The sequence below is a fragment of the Cyprinus carpio genome, unplaced genomic scaffold, assembly GCF_018340385.1.
Source record: "Cyprinus carpio isolate SPL01 unplaced genomic scaffold, ASM1834038v1 S000006580, whole genome shotgun sequence".
NCBI classification, from domain to species: domain Eukaryota; kingdom Metazoa; phylum Chordata; class Actinopteri; order Cypriniformes; family Cyprinidae; genus Cyprinus; species Cyprinus carpio.
Window position 1 is genome coordinate 118,231 of NW_024879235.1, and position 21,591 is coordinate 139,821.

The following is a 21,591-nucleotide window of genomic DNA, read 5'->3' on the forward strand; positions in this document are numbered from 1 at the left end:
CAACATATATGGCCTTTGGTTACTATGCAAGCTTGTTTCCATCACAGGATAAAAAAGTAAAAACAGTAACTGTGTACTTTTTATCTCACAATTTGGGTTTTAATTGTGAGTTTACATCTTGCAATTCAGACATGATCAGAATTGTGAGATAAATTCACAACTGCAAGAAATAAAAGTCAGAACTGTGAGATGAAACAAAGTCACAATTACCCTTTAGCCTTTATATTCCATGGCAGAAATAAGCTTTCATAGGTTCCACATGTGTAAGAGGGAAAAACAAACAAACAAACAAAGTCCTGCACAGTCCAGCACACAGTCTTACCCCTCCCTTACCTCTTCTTCTCCCTTTTTCTGATCCAACTATTCCTCTCCCTCCTCCAACTATTCTTCTCCCTCTCCCAGGCATTATTTTTTCTCTCTCTGATTCTTTGTGTTGTTCTGCATTCACAAAACCAATTCAAAGAGGTATTTTTTTTTTACACTCTATCGTTGATGTAATGGAAAGAGCATCAACACCTGACTATTCCTCCAACTGAGACTGGAATCAGCTATTTCTACATATTTTAGTGATCTGTTACTTAAAAATGCTTATCAGTTGTTACAATATTTTATATAGAGATATTTTTTCAATACTTTTGAGCTGCTGTTGTTGCAGAAGTAGAGGCTTTACACTATATTTAAAGTTTGGAACATTAGGTCTTAATTTCTGTCATGCTGTGTTTAAGCATTTGTAAAAAAGATAAGAACGATCTATGAATTTGGTGTGGGGTAAGCTTGTGTGGAAAGAAAATTTAAGCATTTTAGAAACATGTTAATTTACTGAATATTGTGTGAAAACAACATGAATTGTGTGCTAATTGTGTTTAGTGTTTTGAAAATGTGACTACAGATTGGACAAAAGGATGTTAGCAATTGAAAAAAACTGTAACACTATTACAGTTTTTTACGATCTTTATGACAATTTTTTCAATACTTTTAACAATTTTCCTAAACTCTTAACACAGTTAACACAACATCCATCTGTGTATGCTATACAATTAACACATTTCTTGTTTCTCTGACACAAACTGCATAGAGTTGACACAAATTTAAAATGCTTGAACTTTGTTTACACACAAGCTCAACCAAGACCAAAACAATGTAATTTTACTGGCAAATTTTCGAATGCTTTCACACTGTATTTGAGAACAGATAACATCATGTTCTAATTTATGTTTCACATATTGTGAATTGAAGGACAAATATGTCCCCTGTATTTTATATTATTCCATAGCTGATTGCAAATATATAAGCTGATTCCCATATAGGAAACATACTCAGGTGTTGAGGGTCTTTCAATCCCATGATCATACGGTATACAGTAAAAGAGGACCTCTTTGGGCTGATCTTGTGTGGAAAAAAGCACTCCTGCATAAATGTGAGATTTTAGAAGATCTGTACCAAAGATTGGTAATAGAGAAAAGGAACAGGTGGGAGACCACTTGTCAAAATATGTGATCACACCATTCCCAGTGCAGTCAGAGCCTGGTTTGACACCCATTCGAGAATGATGTTTCTTTTCCTTGCCCTTTACTTCCCTTTCCTCAACCCCACTGAGGAGTTTTACTGAGCCCTGAGATGGAAGGTTTTTCACCATCGTCCCTCCAGATGTCCCTCCAGATGTCCCTCCAGGATGCAATGGATGCTGAATGCCAAGACATCACAGCTGAACAATACAAGGAAGGAAAAGGCATACCAAAAGATTCTTCCCAAGATGCCTTGCCAGAGAAGATATCAGGTGTGATGTGGATGAGAACATGTGACCAAACGCAGAAGACCAGGCAGATTAGATTACATTTATTTTTTTATATACATATTTTGTATTTTCACATAATACAGTTTTTTTCAGTCGCTAACAAGCGTTTGTCCAACCAGTTGTCACATTTTCAAAACTCTAAACACAATTAGCACAGCATCGGTCTTTTGTGGCTATACCATTCACACATTTCATGTCGTTTTCACACAATATGCAGGCAGTGAACACATTTCCACAATGCTCACATTTTCTTAACAGACAAGCTATACCTCCCAACAAAATTATGGACTGTTTTTGTAGTATTTACGAATGTTAAAACACAACATCCCACAATAGCAAAAACAATATTCCAAACCTTAGATACAGCATAAAAACCTCTGCTTCTGCAATGATATCAGTTCAAAAACAATATATCTTAGCTGATAATAAACAAACAATTGAACAATTTACACACAGCTGATTTATGTTGGGTAAATTGGACCAACCACAGCTGATTCCAGTCTGGCTTAGACTCAGTGGCAGGGGTTATATTTTTCTATTACATTGACACTTATACAGTAAAAGGAGGACTTTGAGGAGTGATGTTTTGGAAACAGAAACAGAAAAAGACAAACACTGTAATGTCTGGACGAGGAAGAGTAAGAGCAAGGGGCCCAGGGAGAAGAGCAGGCCCAGTGAGAGATGCAGTGAGAGATGCAGTGAGAGATGCAGGAGCAGTGAGAGATGCAGTGAGAGGTGCAGGTGCAGTGAGAGGAGCAGGGCCAGGGAGACGAGCAGGCCCAAGAAGAGGGCAAGGTAGACCATGTAATCAACCACCATGTAATCAACCTCGGTCTTTCACTAAGAGAGGCTGGTGAAAGAGTGCAGCCCAATTTGAGGCGGTCAACGGTTGCCTCCATTATACGCATCTTTCAACAAACCAGCAGGTAAGAATTGCATTGTACGTGGATTGTTTCTATTCTCACTTGACATGTCAATAATATCATGCAGTAATGCATATGTAGAATTTTTTGTCCCTCTAAAGAATGTGATATCTTCCACTCTCTGGGGGAAGAGGAAAGCTCCTCAATAATGATCAAGAGCTTGCCATTGTAGAAATGGTTCTTGCAAATAATGCAATAAAACTGCATGAAATTAAAACTAGAATTGTGTAGGACCATGAGATATTTGACAATATCCATAGCATCAGCCTCACAACCATTACGCGGACATTGTCCAAACACAGAGTGCGGATGAAGCAGCTCTACACTGTTCTCTTTGAGAGGAAGAGTGAGAGAGTCAAGGAGCTACGATGACAATATTGCCTTTCTCAATGATCTCCACCAGCGCCTGGTTCCAGAGCAGGATCAGGAGGAAGAAAACATGCGGACCTTTGTAATTACCTGGGACAATGTGGCTTTCCATTATTCACAAGCAATAACAACATGGTTTGAAGTCCACCCAAGACTGTTAAGTGTCTTCCTTCCACCCTATTCACCTTTCCTCAACCCCACAGAGGAGTTATTTTCTGCATGGAGGTGAAAGGTTTATGACCATCAGCCACATGACCAGATGTCCCTCCTTGAAGCCATGGATGCTGGCTGCAGGGACATCACAGTTCATGATTTCCAAGGGTGGATCCGACATACCAAGCGGTTTTATCCCAGGTGCATCACCTTGGATAATATCAGATGTGATGTTGATGAAAACATGTGGCCTAACCCTGAAGATTGCAGAGTTTAGATACAGTAATTTTGTGCTTTTTTAGTCCCCCCCCCCCCCTCCTTTTTATCTGGGCTTTTTGCTGTTTTATTTTTTATTTTTTTCTCAGAATGCTCTTGTGTGTTTCATGGATATTTTGTTCAGTGTAAGCAATACTGTAAAACTTTTTCTGTTCTATCATACTGTGTTTCTACTGTACCTCCTGTAGTAAACAGTAAAGGAAAAAAAAAACTGATTTGCTTTTTACTAGAATGCTTTTGAATGTGAACATTACTGTACATGTGGACATACAGTTCCCAACCAAGATATTTAGTGTAAAAATGGTGGATTGCATGTTTTTGCATGCAAATACCTGTAAAACTGAAACATAAAAGTCTATGCAGTTTTTGTAATGTCAACAATAGCCAGTATTTTGAAACCTGGTGTACTTTGATTGACTGCATAAGAGTTTAGAAAAAGTATCTAAAGTATGGATAAGCGCTTGTTAGCGATTGAAAAAAAACTGTAAATGACTGCTATATTGTAATTTTTTTTGTCATTGTTGTTGTTTTCATGCATTCTTTTTTTTTTTCTAATGTCCTGTTGCAAATAAAGCCTTTACTGCAGCAATTCTGTCTCTATCTTTGTTCCCCCCATAAACCGCTCATTCTATAAAGCTACTCTGAGATGGATCATTAAATTTTTGAATTGAATTTCTGCAGCAAAATCAACAGAATACATGTATTTACTAAACTCAAAAAGAAAAAGAAACTGTAGTGTAAAACACAATCTATGATCAATGCATTATGCTGTCTATTGTATAAGGTCAGACCTGACACCTAAAATAATGCAGTTTCTGTAATTCCATTTGATGTTAAGAGTTTTTTTATGATATTGTGTTATGATTGACTAAATGTTCCTGATGAAAGAGAATATGTGTTAGTGTTTTGGAATAATGATTTGATTTTGAGACATGTTTGCAGTGTTTTGGTATAGATGTAGTGTATTGTGTTAGTGCATTATTGTAATTTGAATATTAGTGTTGGAGTTTAGTTTGCAATGTGTGATTTTGAGCATGAAATTAACTGTTTTGTCAATTGTGTTGTAGATGTGTTGGTGCGTTAAGAGTTTAGAAAAATTGTTAGAAGTATTGAAAAAATGTCATAGTGATCGTAAAAAACTGTAACAGCGATTATGCAATCAAACTTATAGCAAAATGTGGTAGTTCTGTATGTTGTCTCTGGGTTAGCATCATCTGAGGTCCTCTGAGGGGTTGGCATCATCTCTTCTCAGGTTCAGACTTGTGTGAACGTGTGAATGTGTGCTGGACTGGGCATTGTTTTTTTTTGTTTTTCCCACATGTGGAACCTATGAAAGTTATTTCTGCCATGGTATGGGTAATTGTGACTTTATCTCAGAGTTCTGACATTTTTCTTGCAATTGTGAATTTACAGTATCTCACAATTCTGATTAAGTCTGAATTGTAAGATGTAAACTCGCAATTCCAATAAAAGAAGTTTGAATTGTGAGATAAAAAGGTCACAGTTACTGTTTTTAATTTTTTTAATCTGTGACAGAAACAAGCTTGCATATTAACCAAAGGCCATGTATGTTGTAATTTTTGTTGATCTCTGGATTCAGCTACCATCCACAAACCAACCCCCAACACTGGAGAGCAACTTCAGTCAAGGTTCCAGTTGACTTTCTGCATAGAGGACCCTATTTTTTTCTATTGTACATGGATGGATCATTAAATTTTTGTATTGAATTTCTGCAGCAAAAAAACAAAACAAAAACAAAATACATGCATTTACTGAGTCCAAAAAGAAAAAGAAACTGTAATGTAAAACACAATCTATGATCGATGCAATATACTGTCTATTGTATAAGGTCAGACCTGACACCTAAAATAACACAGTTTTTGTAAATCCATTTGATGTTAGTGTTTTTATGATATTGTGTTATGGTTGACTAAATGTTCCTGTTGGAAGAGAACATGTGTAAGTGTTTTGGAATAATAATTTGATTTTGAACACTGAGTTTGCAGTGTTTTGGTAGATGTAGTGTATTGTGTTAGTGTATTATTGTAATTTGAAAATTAAATCAAATTTGAAATTTGAAGTTTAGTTTGCAATGTGTGATTTTGAGCATGAAATTAACTGTTTTGTCAATTGTGTTGTAGATCTGTTGGTGCGTTAAGAGTTTAGGAAAATTGTTAGAAGTATTGAAAAAAATGTCATTGCGATCATAAAAAAAAAAAAAAAAAAAAAAAAAAACTGTAAGACTTGGTTATATTGATGGTTGATAGAAGAAAAAACACAACTAAGTCCAAAAAGCAAACAGCTCTAGGTGTATTATGCAACCAACAAAAGAAAAGTGACAAAAACACAGGCACCATATATACACAGTTTATACACAATTCACAACTTTATGTGTCCAATATATAAATGTGTTATAGTCTTGTGTGTGTGTGTGTGTGTGTGTGTGTGTGTGTGTGTGTGTGAGAGAGAGAGAGAGAGAGAGAGAGAGAGAGAGAGAGCTTGATCTCACATGCAATCACAAGAGTCGGTGAGATTGAAGGAACAGTTCTGTCCTGTGAAAAGAAACAATCATGTTGTTTAATTAGTATTTTACTGAATTTACACAAATTATTGAGGGGTTATTTATTTAATAATAATAATGACCTATTTATGTTTTTATAATAAATACATTATATGAATATTTATGAACTTTTTACCTTCAAATATATTGCACAATTTCCTCGAAGGGGCAAAAAAACATCAACAAAAAAAACAAACAAACAAACAAACAAAAAATATATTAAAATAGTTGACTGGTGCGGGTTTATATTGCACAGATCGTTCTGCTGCTTCTGTTTAGCAACAGCAGACTCGTCTGTGTTCATCTCACGTGTTTCACAGCGCTGCAGTGACAGCTCTATTTATAGCATCTCTTAAGTGCTTCACTTGAACCTGTTGAGCTGGTTTTTCAGGGGAGATGAGGCAGGTGTAAGAGCTTCATCTTGTGTGATTTTCACATGACTGCACTATTATTCCAACACGTGGAAAAGAGTCTTAATACACAATCAGTGCAAATGCTTAACAGGTGTAGTTTCATCATGGATTAATAACAAAGCAGATTATTACATGTTGAGAAATATATAACAGGCAACACTTTATATTAAAGCTATGTATTTACACGTTACATGAACTTTAATGACAATAAATGATGCATAATCACAAGCAACTAATCCTAAACCAACCCAAAGCCTATTAACCACACATGTAGTTCATTAGAATTGCTCAGGATTATTTGTGTAATTACACTGTAACAAACGTCACCTTAAAATGAAGTGTTATCTGTGCTGTTATAAATCATCAAATGACCATTTATCTCATCTGAAGTCATGGTGAATTATATGACACATATTGTGATATTAAATTATTGTATTATTTTCACATATTCGTGACCCTGGAGCACAAAAGCAGTCATCAGTAGCACAGGTATAATTGTAGCAATAGACAACAATACACTGTATGGGTCAAAATTATACATTTTTTTATGCCAAAAATCATTAGGATATTAAGTAAAGATCATGTTCCATGAAGATATTATGTAAATTTCCTACCGTAAATATATCAAAACTTAATTTTTGATTAGTAATATGCATTGCTAAGAACTTCATTTGAACAACTTTAAAGATGATTTTCTCAATATTTAGATTTTTTGCTCCCTCAGATTCCAGATTTTCAAATAGTTGTATCTCAGACAAATATTGTCCTCCTAACAAACCATACATCAATGGAGAGATTATTTATTCAGCTTTCCTAAATGGACTCTTATGACTGGTTTAAAAAAAAAAAAAATAAAAAAAAAATGGAACATTATGACTGCTTTTGTGCTCCAGGGTCACATTTATTGATTTATTTTTGGTAACACTTTATTTTACTTATACTTTACATGTGATAATAAAAATCTTAAATCTTGATTTATTGTCAATGGGTCAAGGATGCAACTGAAATCACGTAGCTGTATTTCTGAATGATCCCTAGTGCAAACACATCCCAATGCATTTGGTTTCTGAATGGCATGCAATGATTTACACTCTTCACGTGTCAGCTTTGCTGAAGCTTAGCGCGTCAGACGCGCGCTTCTCGGATATCAGCAGTATTATCGCGGCGCGCAGCGCGCAGGCGTGATCCAGTCTGAGCCGCGCGAGCTGGAGGCCAGTCGCTCGTGCAGCGCGTCTCTTCCGTTTCCTGAGCTCCACCTCTCCCGCCGGACATGCCCTCCGGACCCCGGCGACGCTCCGCGCCTCTCCCCGGCGCGTGAATGGCCCCCCGCCATGGACGAAACGCCGTTCCAGAAAGTCAAGACGCGGCGCAGGAGGAGCCACTGCCCGCCGGGGGTCATCGTCTGCGAGGACGAGTTCGACTGCAAGGAGCTCGAGTCGCTCTTCCGCAGCTACAGCCTGAAGCTGGAGCAGACGCGCACGCTGACGGCGCTGACGGTGCTCGCGCTGCTGGCGTCCAGCCTCAGCCTGCTGGAGCTGCTGCTGTCCGGCGCCAGCCTCACCGTTGCCAAGGGCTCGTACCCGGTGCACTCTGTTGTCTTCGTCTCGCTCTTCATCGTCACCAACGTCAAGTACCTGCGGGCGAGCCAGCTGCAGCAGATCGCGCACCTGAGCCTGCTCTTCTGCTTCAGCTTCTCGCTGCTGTGTTGCCCGTTCGCCGCGGCTCCGGAGCACGGCGTGTGGCAGCTGCTGCTGCTGACGTTCGTGGCGTACGCGCTGCTGCCGGTGCGCACGCTGCTGGCGCTGCTGTTCGGTGTGCTGGTGTCCCTGGCGCACACCATCGTCACGGCTGCGTCGGTGACGGCGAAGACGCAGCGGCTGTGGAGAGCGGTGAGTTCAGCACTGGACAGCGAGCAGTTACACAGAGAGCGAGCAGACTCACATATGTGACCCTGGAGCACAAAATTATCCATTTTTCTTTTATGCCAAATCTTTAGGATAATTAAGTAAAGATCATGTTCCATGAAGATATTTTGTAAATTTCCTACCGTAATTTCCTTACCAAGTCAATCAATCTAACCAAGTCTTACAGGGATATTTTTTTCTTTTTTTTTTCTTTTTTTTAATGATCGCAATCGCAATGACATTTTTTTTTTCCAATACTTCTAACAATTTTCCTAAACTCTTAAGGCACCAACACACCTACAACACACAATTGACAAAACAGTTAAAATTTTTGATTAGTAATATGCATTGCTAAGAACTTCATTTGGACAACTTTAAAGATGATTTTCTCAGTATTTAGATTTTTTTGCACCCTCAGATTCCAGATTTTCAAATAGTTGTATTACGGCCAAATTGTCCTCCTAACAAATCATACATCAATGTATATATATATATTTTTTTACTTTTATTAATTTTTTTATCCAAATTTCAGATGAATAAATCTCAGTTTAAAAAAAAATAAATAAAAAAAAAAAAAAAAAAAAAAAAATAGTGTATCCTCATGACTGGTTTTGTGGTCCAGGGTCACATATACACACACCTTACCCTCATAATGCATTCATAAGGGTGCACTGCATAAAGCACAGGACAAAAATCAACAAAAAACAAACAATACATGAAAATTATATAAAGTTGAGGCAAAAACCTAACAAACAAATACCAATATCTGCAAAATGTTAACTATTTTACAAAAATAAGAGAGATCACACAAAACAGATTATTGTTTATTTAGTACTGACCTGAATAAGATATTTCACATAAAAGATGTTTACATATAGTCCAAAACAGAAAATAATAGCTGAATTTATAAAAATGACCCCGTTCAAAAGGTTTACATCCCATTGACTCTTAATACTGTGTTGTTAGCTGAATGATCCACAGCTGTGTTTTTGTGTTCAGTGATAGTTGTGCATGAGTCCCTTGTTTGTCCTGAACAGTTAAACTGCCTGCTGTTCTTCAGAAAAAATCCTTCAGCTCCCACAATTTCTTTGGTTTTCCAGCATTTTTGTGAATTTGAACCCTTTCCAACAATGACTGTATGATTTTGAGATCCATCTTTTCACACTGCGGACAACTGAGGGACTCATATGCAACTATAACACAAGGTTCAAATGCTCACAGATGCTCCAGAAGGAAAAGATCAACCATACCATGATGGAACAGCAGAATCTCGATGAGCAAGTTACTTAGTTGACATGTTTGCATCAGCTACTGTACAGTAAGTCTTCTTTAAATCGCTGTGGATGGCTAGTTTTGACTGTTTTATTCTGGAATAAGAACAGGTTGAGTATGTAGGACTGAGCTCTTGTGGTCTGTTGTCAAATCTTCATGCATGTGTTTGCGTGACATACACTTCTGATCTTATTCTGATGCCTTCACAACAGAGAAGGAAACACACTGCACTTCTGCTGTAAGGGGCCTCCACACAGAACACATTTTGCTTTGAAAAATCTTGTGTCATGTGTGAGACACTGCAAAATACATGAGATGTGAGTGCATGGTCAGATATGTTCATCTAGCAAGAGTTTACATACACTCAAAAAAATAAAAAATAAATGGTCTAACTTACAGTTTTTTTTTTAATTGTTTAGACACTAAAAGTGATACTTGAAGCCCACTTAGTGGAACCATTCACTCATATATATACTATTTAAGTCCGCAAAACTACAAGCACATTACATTTTGCTATTGTAAAACAAACTTTTTGCAAAACTCTAAACACAGTTCTCTACATTACACACATCACTAAAAACTATTTTTGGGAACATTTGGGAAACACTGCCATTTAAATGCCACACTCATTTACTGATGACCACTTGTACATCATTTGTTCTCTTAGTAATCAGAAAACAGGTTTTTTTTTAGAAATAAATTATTTTTACCCCCTTGCTGTCACAGTTATGATCTGTTTTGGTTTAGTTTTCTGTGTCTCCGTTATCCTGCCTGGTTAGTTTCCATGGTTTTTGATTAATTAGCTCTACACCTGTTTCTGTTCTTCTTGATTACGCTCACTGTTTATAAGTCCTGTGTTCTCCCCTCATTCCTTTGTCTGCTATCGTTTGGATTTGTGTTTGGTTGTGTCCATTCTCTCCTGTAGAATATTAAAATAACTATTTTGTTATACTCCTTCGTTGTGTGCTTTGCAACACAAAACAACACACAAAAAAAAAACAAAAACTAAAAGCAATTAACATTATCATCTTTTTCCCCTCTCTCTTGTATTGGTTTTTCCCCTCTCCCGGAGTGGATATCCCAGCTGGCCATCTCCGCTGGTTCTGCCCAGCACCTGTCCTCCAGTGTTCCCTCCCAACCTCCCTTAAACCAGCCAGTTCCTCAGCCCCATCTCCGCTGGTGCCTGTCAGCCCCTCAGCTCATCCTCAGCATGCCATGTCCGGTGGGTCGGCGGTGTTTCAGGACTTCCTGTCTCCGCCTCCAGCCTTCGAGACCCGGACTCCACCTTGGCCCTACGACCCATCGGCTCCACCTTGGCTCCTGGCTCCCTTGTCTCCACCGTGGCTTGTCATCCTACCAGCTCTACCGAGCTCCCTCGTCCCTCCGGCTCCACCTTGGTCAGTCGTTGACCATCCGCCGCCTCGGGACTCCACTCCTCTGGCTTCGCCTCGTCACTCCGTCCCTCTGGCTCTGTCAGACTCCTCCTTCCCTCTGGCTCCGCCTCCATCCTCAGTCGCTCCAGCTCCGCAGCGGTCTTCTGGAGCCCTGCCTCCACCATGGTCGCCTGAGCATTCAGCTCTGCCTTGGCCCTCCGGATCCACAGTGTCACCCTGGCTCTCCGTCTGCTCGGCTCCATCCTGGGCTCCTCATTCTTCGGCTCAGTCTCCGTCAGTCGGCCCCCTGGTGTTATCGACTCCTTCTCCACCATGGCTCCTCCCGCCGTAGACTCCACTGTGGGCCGATATCCTGCCCGGCCTCTGGAGTTACATCTGGCTCCTCCTGCTCTGGGCTCCTCACTCCATCCACTCCACCCTGGCCATATGGACTATGCTGCTTGTCAATTGCCTCCCTCACGCCCGCCTCCTGAACTCCCACCCTCCCTCCTCTGTTGGACTATTTCTGTCAGTGCCAGGATGCACCATTCCATGGTTATGATCTGTTTTGGTTTAGTTTTCTGTGTCTCCGTTATCCTGCCTAGGTACAGTAGTTTCCATGGTTTTTGATTAATTAGCTCCACACCTGTTTCTGTTCTTCTTGATTACGCTCACTGGTTATTTCTAAAGTCAGCAGAGTCATTCTACAGCTTGAGTCAGTTCAGCATTGATTCAGTTCAGTTGCATAACTGTGTAAAATTCATCAGCTGTGCATACATACAGTATATACAGTGTATATGTGCATATGCCTGTGTGTGAGTGCTGCGACAAACTCCTGTTCTTCACTGCACTCTGAACAAGCAGAAGACACACGAGAGCAGTGTTCTACATCGCTCACAACAGTTTGTAGATTATCTTGCAAATTACTAAATATTATTTTTTTGTGTAGAGTTACTATGCAAAAATAAAATTTTTAGAAGAGGTAAAATATTTTTTTAAAGAAGTGTTTGCTTTTGCAAGATGTGTGTATTTTGTATGTTTTGTGTGTGTAGAGTTTCGAGAAATGCATAGTTTCAAAAACTGTGTAAGCATTAAAAAAAAAAAAAAAAATACATAAATTATGACACCTATTTCCACACAACTGATTTATTTGAACTTAAGTTAATTGTACTGATGAGTAAAATTCATGCTAATTTTATTTAAAGTTTTATTTTATTTCACACCAATTTTATTTGATGTGTGAATGTTCCCTGAATATAATTCACTCTTGTTGATCAACCAGTGCTGTTGCTGGTGCCTTTGTGCAGAGTTAGCCATGAAAAACAATAGAAAAGAATGGTTGAACATGTTCCATGTGAAGTCAGAAGACGTGAAAGCACACTTCTTGTTCCTCTAATCACTTCAGTTCTGTTGATCTGTTTGTATGTAAATCAGTGAGTTTTTAGCATGTGAGACAGAGAGAGAGAGAGAGAGAGTAAGGCATGCTAAATAAAGGCTCTGCATGTGCGTGTGTCCTCTGACGAATCTAATCCAATAAAGAGCAGATATACTCACGTCCCTGAAACCAAACCAGCTCTGTCTTTGCTGAAGAAGACAAACACATGTCAGAAGACACTACACAAACTACAGCACACATACATCGAGCTCCACTGACACACACACACACACACACACACACACACACACACACACACACACACACACACACACACACACACACACACACAAACTGTACTAGTGTCAGAATGGCTGTGATGGAAATCAAAGGACAGCTGCAATGTAAAAACACTTTCTAGCGACTGGGTTGTTTAACCCGATGTCTAACCCAACCTGCTGGATAGTTTTTTTTTAACTTAACTTTGTTTTAAAATGACTATATTTCTTGCTTAAAATGAACCCAAAATAGGTTGGAAATGAACATATATTAATATAATAATAAATATAATAATAAATAATAATAAATTAATAAACATTAATTAAATTGCTTATTAATAAATATTCACCTTTTAATTACTACTAATAAATGTCTAATTTAATTTCCAACCTTTGGGTTCATTTTAAACCAGCCATATATTACTTTTTTAAACAATAGCTGAGTTTTTCTTACTCTACATATATATATATATATATTAATATATATATATCTATATATATATATATTATACTATATATCTATGTATATATGCACACACACACACACACACACACACACACACACATATATATATATATACTGCATATATATAAGAACCTTGCTGCGTGTACTGCGTTAAACTGTAAAAAAAAATTTACACAACATGCATATCAAACATCTATTTGTTGATTTTGATTGCTTCTATTATCCTCATTTGTAAGTCGCTTTGGATAAAAGTGTCTACTAAATGAATAAATATAAATGTACCCAGCAGGTTGGTCAAACATTTAACCCAACCAGTAGCTGGGTTTGTTTTTAGCCCAGCATTTTTAAAAGTGTACGATATCTGTACAGACAGCAGTGATCTATGGTCATCATTTATATTGAGCCAGTCACTCAGAAGTTTATATCCTGTGAGCATGTATTATGGTTCAGTATGTGGTTTCAGCTGTAGTGTTTGTGTTTTCCAGCTGGTTGCGAACACGCTGCTCTTCACCGGAGTGAATCTGTCGGGTCTGTTTGTGCGGATCCTGATGGAGAGAGCACAGCGCAGAGCCTTCCTACAGGCCCGAGACTGCCTCGAGGAGAAACTGCGCATGGAGGACGAGAACGAGAAGCAGGTCACAGTCAGAAGATACACAATAAACACTATCAAAACCTCACCGTAAAGAACTGCACTCTGAAAACACTCATTAAAAAAAAAAAAAGAAAGAAATTAATATAATTTGTTCTAACAAATAAATTCCAATAAAACAAATAAACCAAATGAACCAATTAATCTGATCTAGTTCTGGTAAACTGGCAAACATTGCAGAATTAAACAGCAAATTAATCTGATCTAGTTCTGGTAAACTGGCAAACATTGCAGAATTAAACAGCAGGTCATTCTCTTCACTTAAACTGCATCAAATAACTCTTAATTTCAATATTTATTCTCCTTATACTGTCCTATTGCAAAAAATGCTTGAAACTTGAAATCCACTGGCCAATTTACAAAGTTATCAAGACGATTTAATTAAGTTACTAGCTTTTATTTATTTGTTTGTTTATTTAAAACCAATCAACACAGAAGTTTAAGCCTGAATTACAGACAATATTAAGTTAATGTAATGACCAACAATATTATTTCAACAGAACTGTTTGCAGCTTATAATGTATAATTAAATCAGTAAATTAGAATTTGTAAACTTGCAAACATGCAATAATTTAATTTATGATAACAGGTCCCATGAACATCATTGTAGAGTGTATAATATTCATTTAATTTCCTGGGAAAGGTTGATTTTGATGCTCTTGCTGTCTCATGTGTCTCTGATGGTGGTGATGATGATGATGATGATGCAGGAGCGTCTGCTGATGAGTCTGCTGCCCAGAAACGTGGCCATGGAGATGAAGGAGGACTTCCTGAAACCTCCAGAGAGGATCTTCCACAAGATCTACATCCAGCGCCATGATAACGTCAGGTTAGGGTAACACCATACGCTCCATTTCCAGGGTCTGTGTAAATGCAGTGGTTTCCTGTGCGTAAAGGAACTGCTTCAGCAGTTTTTATTTTTTATAAGTATACTAAATGTTCAGATTGATAGCTCTTAATTATACTGCAGTGTTGAATGGCCAAAGCCAATGTTTAAATATTAGAAAAAAATAATTTCCTAGAGACATCAGTAGTATTGGTATCAGTGATACTCGCCTTTGGTCATAAAAAAAGATGCCATTAAAAAACATATATATATATAAAAATATACTCTCTTTATGTTGTTTCTACATTAATTTGAAGATTGAATGTGAAATCATTGCAATATAAAAGTATATTTAAAATTTTTTATGTTAGGTGGGATTAATCTTGATCTATTTCAGAAAAAAAACAACAATGCAGTTAATTAGTTATTTTTAATTGATGGACAGCACTAAACAGAACAGATTATGCTTATTTAAAAACACATCACGTAAACATTAAAGAGGATTAATTAGTAAGAGAACTAAATGAAATATTTACTAACAAAATGTTTTACTTTTATCTTCACTCTTTATCTTTAAGTGAGAATTCTACTTTAATTTTATAATTATGTTGTTCATTGTTAAGTGGTGAAAAAAAATATAACTATTTTTTTTTTTTTCAGATTTTACATAATTCAATGTAACATTTTTTTTGTATGAAAGTTTTTATTTTTGAGAAAATATGTATTTTATGATTAATGTTAAATAAATATTTACCAAAACATATGAACCAAACCATACCAAATCAACTGTTTCAAATTAGAGGTTTTTTTTTTTTTTTTAGTTGGTCCAAAACATAATTTTAGTCAGGACAGGATCACAGGACGGCTCCACAGTCTGGTGTTGTCTCTTATACTCATTGGCTCTAGAGTGTTTGTAACTGTCCTATGTATTTCTCAGTGTGTCTTTAGTGTTTTCTAGTTTATTCAGTGAGTTTATTGCCCATGTTCTTTGGATGATCATGTCTGGTCTTGTTCTGGATAGCATTATTACACTCAGTGCATGAGTCTTAAACCTAGAGCTGAGTTTGGTCTGGTTTAATCTGCATGTTACTGGATATTATATTTATGAATATTCCTGGATCATAGGTGTATTGAGTAGACATGTAATAGTGAAACTAAACCAAGCAGCACTGATGTCAACTCAAACATGATGTGACACTTTGACCCGATTACTGTTTGTTTGGATCTTAGCCAACATGAAATCAGCACAAAATAAACATAATAACAAATGTCTGCATGTCAGTGGTAAAGCATATCTATTTTTATTTGCTATATTTAATAATTACAAAGCATTATCATGGTTAACTCATTATAGGTTCATTCCATGTCAGTTCAACCAGAGGTTCCCGGCAATTTGCTCAATTTTTTTTTTTCTGAAAAAAGATAAACATGTATAGTGATGAAAGTCAAAATATTAAATATCGTGGATGAATATTTAATGAGTAGTCCACTGTTTTGTAGAGGGGGGTCAAAATGGCAATTTTCACCTGAGATTCAGAGCCAAATTACAGGAGGGTAAATATGACTTTAGAAAGATGGCAGCATCATTATGTTTCTTTTACACAGAGATTGGTAGGTCTGTTAGTAAAATCTGTTGACTTTAGCAATCTTTGTTGCATTATGTGCCAATGGTGACCATTCCAAAATGGGCAAAGAGCACTTTTCAAGTTTTTTCTCCAAAGTTTGCAGGCCTGTAACTTAAGAAGTTTTAAAGATATCTTAATGCCCTTTTAGATATCGGGTCTTGACAAACATTTCTTTTAGCATTGTAATTTCTCAGGCCCTATATGGTTCAGTTCCAGAGATATTGGGATCTCAATATGGCTCCAGGAGTAAATTGTTAAAATGTACACATTTTCCGTAGTCAAAGACCAAACGTGGGTTGCATTGAACATATCTAAGTGCCATATATATTATTTTTTCAAAGTGTGTGTGGCTATAAATCAAGAAGTATTAAAGATAGATAACACAATATAATTTTAGATTCTAATTCTTAGTAAACTTTTCTTTTGGAATCTTCATTTCCAAGGCCCAACATCATTCAGTCCCAGAGATATGGGGGTCTCAATGAGAACTGATGGTTGAATATTACCCATTTTCAGCGGTCAAAAACCAAATGTTGGTTACTTTGTAAACAGCTTTTACTTATTGTATTTATAAAAACCATTACGCCTATGGAGAGCCCCCGTAAACCACATACAACAATGTGTGTGTAAGGTGAGTGTGTGTGTGTGTGTGTGTGAGAGAGAGTTTGTGTGTGAGTGTGTGAATGTGTGTGTATGTGTTGAGACGTTACTGAGACACCTTCACCGGCCCTCACATTAAACCTCAGTAGGGATTTACTACTATGGACACTAAAGAGTGTTGCGTAACGCTGGCGCTGACAGATATTTCTGGAGCAGATCAGAGACGCTCCTGCTGGAATATAAGACCGGTGCTCTCCATAAGGTTCTGGACCTGTGATCAGAGCCCACTGATTTCACTGAAAAACTATCAACCAATATTTATCAGCATTTTTGACAAGTGTTATGTGCAGTATATAATATATAATAATTGTGCACTGCACTCATTTACCGTAAGGAACTACAGACATCATGTGTGATCTTCATCATGACTCTTTATTTGATCAGACTGATAACAAACCTTTTAGACAATATTGAACTTTTACACTCCCTGATCAGATGCACTCATAACACCCTAGCAACCACATAGAAACAGGTTAACAATCACTCAAACACCTTAGTGATCACATGATCTGTCACTCAGCAGGACTGAAGGATTCTGCTCGTCCTCGGCGTGATCTCTGTCACAGATGGAGCCGCATTCAAACATTCACAGCAAGCTTGATTCATCTAAGCGTACACATTTCATACATAAAACATAAAACAGCTTCATACATAAAACATACCATACTAAAAACACAAAATTACTCTAATAAAAAACCAAACTTAATCAACTCTCAACATCTACTCTGATATAAAACTGAACTTAATCAACGCTCAACTGACTGAATCTGAGTAATGACTCTGTCTTCTGTAGAGCTGCTGTACAGTTGAAATTGAATTTGCCTCATATTTGATAACGTTTACATCATATATCACGGGACAGACCCTCTGTGACTGAACCTTCACACACACCTGAGCTGATGTCTCCTGACAGTTCACTTCTTACATTAATTCACTGAAATCTTAATCAGATGGAGCAATTAATAAAACTCTGACACCCAGATTCAAATAAAACAGCACATATAGAGTATAAATACAGTATAGATCTCTTTTAGTCTGAGCTCCTGATGGACAAACAGCAGATTCTTAAGAGAGCAAATACATGTCTTTGTGTTTCCTCATGTGAAGTGTTCGGAAGCGTCTAATGATTTTCCGTGTGTTTTTTTCCTGCAGTATCCTGTTTGCGGATATCGTGGGCTTCACGAGTCTGGCGTCGCAGTGCACAGCGCAGGAACTCGTTAAACTCCTCAACGAGCTCTTCGGCAAGTTTGACGAGCTCGCCACGGTAAGTCGCTCTCATTGGTTAACACCTGTTGCTATGGCTTCACACCCCGGCAACAGCAACAGGAGGAGAGGTGTGAGTGCAATATGTGATAAAGATGAAATGATGACAGTGGTGGGATCATGTTAGGCTGATCCTTCAGAGTTATATGTGTGAAAGAGCTTCACAAACATCTTGTCAAGCACACAGTATCTTTATTTGTATCTAAATTCACAGTAGTATTAGGATAAGAGTGCATATCTGAGCACTGACTTCTACAACAGAGACTACAAACAGAGGAAATCACCTTTCCAAAGGAATTAGATGCTTCATTGAGATTATTAGAGACACATTCTCTCAGATTTTAGGAATACTACTTCAGTTTGAGAGGCTTTTCTGGCTTTCTCTGCATTACGTGTGAATAAATATAGCTGTGTAATCACTTATCTTACTGGTAATAATGCCGTCTTTAATAAAGTATTCTATAAACTGAGATTTATCATTATTCAAAAGAACAATTAAAATGTTATTTGTAAATTAACTAAGTGTTTTCAAAAAGTAAATGAAAAACAATTGGGGGATTAGGAATTATTTGTTAATATGATATTGTTTATGCACACAAGTACTATTTTACTACTATTAATATACTTTTATATTTGGTATGGTCTCGTACTCTATCGCATACGTTGTCAGTGTCGTGCGCTTGCTTAGACCTTTGTTGTGAAAAACAGTAAAGTGTGTTCAAGCGCTAGCAAAGACAGTGTAAAGAAATACCCTTTGAGAGAAGCAGTTAAATCAGCGGAAGTTAAAAGCAGATCGTAAGTTGTCAGTGTCGTGCGCTTGCTTAGACCTTTGTTGTGATAAACAGTAAAGTGTGTTCAGCTGAATTCAATTTCCCTTTTTGTCTGACGGGTATACAAAAAAAGGTTAGTAAACCGCGGCAGCGGTTCGCAGAAGCCCTCCTGTTAAGCCCTCCTCGTGTGAAGACCGAAGAGTGTAAAGACCATCGACTCTACCCGTGCGACTCCACCAGGCAGGGGACACCGGCAAGGGATATAAGTATTGTTTTGATTAGTCCTTCCTTTTTTTTTTTTTTTCCTTCTACTTGTTTCACTTCTATTTCAGTTTTTTATAACCAATTATTAATATGTGTTTCCAGATCCCTACTCTCACTACCACTCGCAAACCACGCATCACACAATGTAGGCAGCGCAATCCTAACAACCTGCACCACTCTGCCTATGTCTGCTAATACACTATCTTTTTCTATTGGTCTCTGGAATTGCCAGTTAAAGCTGAACAAGCCGATTTCATTACTTCTATTATTAGTCATTCAAAGCTAATCTCATGGCCCTGACAGAGACCTGGATCAAACCAGAGGACACTGTTACACCTGCAGACCTCTCCAATAATTTCTCATTTTCCCCACTCCCCCTGATTGACTGGAAGAGGTGGAGGTACTGGTCTGCTCATCTCTAATGATTGGAAAATTTAATCCTTTACCATCTTTGGGTATCAACAGTTCCTTTGAATCTCATTCCGTTACTGTTACCTACCCTCTTAAAATACATTTTGTAGTTGTCTATCGACCCCCAGGACCACTAGGTAACTTTTTGGGATGACTTAGATGTGCTGCTCTCAACCTTTCCTGAGGATGGTACTCCCCTAGTTATGCTTGGAAATTTCAACATCCACCAAGATAAACCTCTATCTGCTGACTTCCACACTCTGCTTGCCTCTTTTGATCTCAACCGAGTGTCAACTACTGCTACTCACAAAGCAGGCAACCAAATGGACCTTATTTACACACGACACTGCTCCACTGATCATGTACTGGTTACTCCACTGCACACCTCAGATCACTTCCTCCTCACTCTTAACCTCAACATGGTTGCTGACACATCACTTACCCCTCCACATGTCACCTACGCTCACTCTCACCCTCCCGGCTATCTGCAATGGTTTCATCTTCGCTTCCTTCCCCTAAACTGTTTAGCATCTTTTGATGCTAACAGTGCTACTGATACTTTCTACTCCACTCTTACATCTTGTTTAGACACTGTTTGCCTCTTGTCTTCCAGGCCAGCCCGTACCACCCCCTTCAGCCCCTTGGTTATCTGATGTTATCTACGCGAACACCGTTCTAAGCTTAGAGCTGCTGAAAGGTTGTGGCGCAAATCCAAAAAATACTATTGACCTTAATGTGTATCAGTCACTCCTCTCTTCCTTTTCTGCTAATGTCTCCACTGCTAAAAAGACATACTACCATAACAAAATTAACAATTCGTCTAACTCTCGCATGCTCTTTAAAACATACTCCTCGCTCCTTTGTCCTCCTCCTCCCCCCCCCTGCTTCATCTCTAAAAGCTGACGACTTTGCCACATTTTTCCATTAATAAAATTACAAACATCAGTGCACAATTTTCCACACCACAATCCATCAAGCACTTCTCACCAGCAAACATACACTCATTCACATCCTTCTCTTCACTCTCTGAGGCAGAAGTCTCCAAACTAATCCTTTCTAATCATCCTACTACTTGTCCGCTTGATCCTATGCCATCTCATCTCCTTCAAGCCATTTCTCCTGCAGTTGTACCTGCACTCACTCACATCATTAACGCATCCCTTCATACAGGTGTTTTCCACATATCATTTAGACAGGCTCGTATAACTCCACTCCTTAAGAAACCCCACCCTCAACCCATCTCTTTTAGAGAACTACAGACCAGTTTGCCGTTCTTCCTTTCATTGCAAAAACACTTGAACGAGCTGTGTTCAAACCAAGTCTCTACCTTTCTCAAACAGAACAACCTCCTTGACAGCAACCAATCTGGCTTCAGAAGTGGACATTCAACTGAGACTGCCTTGCTCTCAGTTGTTGAAGCCCTAAGACTGGCAAGAGCGGAATCCAAATCTTCAATACTTATCTTGCTTGATCTATCTGCTGCTTTTGACACGGTTAACCACCAGATCCTCCTGTCAACCCTACTGACAAAGGGCTTTCCCAGGAACCACACTCCAGTGGTTTGAGTCTTATCAGATAGGTCCTTCAAAGTATCTTGGAGAGGTGAGGTGTCCAAGTCGCAACATCTAACTACTGGGCTGCCTCAGGGCTCAGTTCTTGGACCACTTCTCTTCTCTGTCTACATGGCATCATTAGGTTCTGTCATTCAGAAACATGGCTTTTCATACCATTGCTATGCTGATGACACTCAACTCTACCTCTCATTCCATCCTGATGATCCATCGGTAGCTGCTCACATTTCAGCTTGTCTAACAGACATTTCTTGCTGGATGAAGGACCATCACCTTCAACTCAACCTTGCCAAGACAGAACTGCTTGGTGGTTCCAGCAAACCCTTTGTTTCATCACAATTTCACCATCAATTTAGGCACATATCAACCATAACTCCTTAAAAAACAGCTAGAAA

At 38.2% G+C, this 21,591-nt stretch overlaps 1 protein-coding gene across 1 annotated transcript in view; it reads left to right on the top strand.

The window, feature by feature from the left end:
• The first annotated feature begins 7,653 nt into the window (after positions 1-7,653).
• Positions 7,654-21,591, top strand: part of LOC109062843 (adenylate cyclase type 1-like) — a 41,723-nt gene continuing 27,785 nt past the window's right edge. The window contains exons 1-4 of the mRNA XM_042754671.1: positions 7,654-8,378; positions 13,643-13,792; positions 14,517-14,635; positions 18,070-18,181. Coding sequence (XP_042610605.1) covers positions 7,821-8,378; positions 13,643-13,792; positions 14,517-14,635; positions 18,070-18,181 — 939 coding nt within the window. The 5' untranslated portion in view covers positions 7,654-7,820. The remainder of the gene's footprint in view (positions 8,379-13,642; positions 13,793-14,516; positions 14,636-18,069; positions 18,182-21,591) is intronic.